The sequence below is a fragment of the Orycteropus afer genome, unplaced genomic scaffold (assembly GCF_000298275.1).
Source record: "Orycteropus afer afer isolate SDZICR_OR568_19922 unplaced genomic scaffold, OryAfe1.0 scaffold00020, whole genome shotgun sequence".
NCBI classification, from domain to species: domain Eukaryota; kingdom Metazoa; phylum Chordata; class Mammalia; order Tubulidentata; family Orycteropodidae; genus Orycteropus; species Orycteropus afer.
The window spans coordinates 6,553,206-6,554,397 of record NW_006921607.1 but is presented as its reverse complement, the minus strand read 5'-3'; the positions used below and the strand labels follow the sequence as shown (position 1 = coordinate 6,554,397).

At 49.7% G+C, this 1,192-nt stretch overlaps 1 protein-coding gene across 1 annotated transcript in view; it reads right to left on the bottom strand.

Annotated features, from left to right (window-relative positions):
* Window positions 1-1,058: 1,058 nt before the first annotated feature.
* LOC103191693 overlaps window positions 1,059-1,192 on the bottom strand; it is a 6,638-nt gene continuing 6,504 nt past the window's right edge. The window contains exon 4 of the mRNA XM_007934524.1: window positions 1,059-1,181. Within this exon, the coding sequence (XP_007932715.1) occupies window positions 1,059-1,181 (123 nt within the window). The remainder of the gene's footprint in view (window positions 1,182-1,192) is intronic.

The following is a 1,192-nucleotide window of genomic DNA, read 5'->3' as shown; positions in this document are numbered from 1 at the left end:
CTCTCTAGCCAAAGGACTAGGAAAGGAACAACCTAGCAGGACCTAAAACTTTTAGAAAATAACTGATTGTTCCCTCATTTCATTTGACCCTTTTTGCAAATGCCACCTTGTATAAGAGGCCTGTGCATACCACCCTCCATTCCCCTTTAGCTCCGCTTACCCTGCTTTAGTTCTTCTTATCATTTATCACCATGTCATATACTGCATAGTCCACTATTTATGTATGTTCTTCCTCTGGAATGCCTTCTCCATTAAGTCAGAAATGTCTTGTTCACTGTTGCACCCCCAAGGAGACACCTAGACCTGGCATATAGACAGACCAGACTCACTGCCATCAATCCCGACTCATAGCGACTCCTCCTTGGGTTTCCAAAGCGGTATCTCTACAGAAGTAGATTGCCCAATCTTCCTTCCGAGGAGTGGCTGGTGGCCTTGAACTGCCAGCCTTCTGGTTAGCAGTCAGACAGGTACTATCTTAGGTACCATGCCACCAGAGCTCCCTGGCACATAGTAGGTGCTCAATAAAGATTTGTCAAGTGACTGAATGAAGGCATGTCCTTGCCTTTGCTCAAGCCATTCCTTCCACGTGGAATGCCTCCCCTTCTCATATCTTCCTTTCCTGATCCCACCTATCTTTTAAGGCTCAGGCCCAGGCCCCACTCTTCCAGGAAGCCCTTCTTCATTAGCCAGGTACTGAGAGCCTGGAAAATGGTCTTTTCTTGCCCCTCACCTACTATGCTACCTAATTGTAGATGCCAGGTAAAGACTGAAAAAAAAAAACAAAAAAAAACCCCAAAACTCATTGCCATCTAGTCAGTTCTAACTCCAAGATCAGCAGGTCTTTCTTCTAAAGCATCACTGGGTGGGTTTGAATCACTAACCTTTTGCTTAGCAGCTGAGTACAAGCCACGCATACCACCAGGACCCTCTGTAGAGACTGAGGTGGAGATCACAGGCAGAAGCAAACCAGCTTTATTGGGGTGGAAGGCAGGGGAGGGGCTGCCAGAGGTGGGGCCGTCAGAGGGGGCACAGCAGGGAGGGCAGCCTGGGGTGCCGTGTCACTTCTTCCACTCCTCCTTGTCGTAGTCCCAGCGGGCAGCCAGGCCTTGCACAGGGTTGCCCTTCATATCCAGGATGCGCTGGAGCTGCTGGGCCTTCCACTCGTCTCTCAGGGTGATGGGCTTCTCAGGGA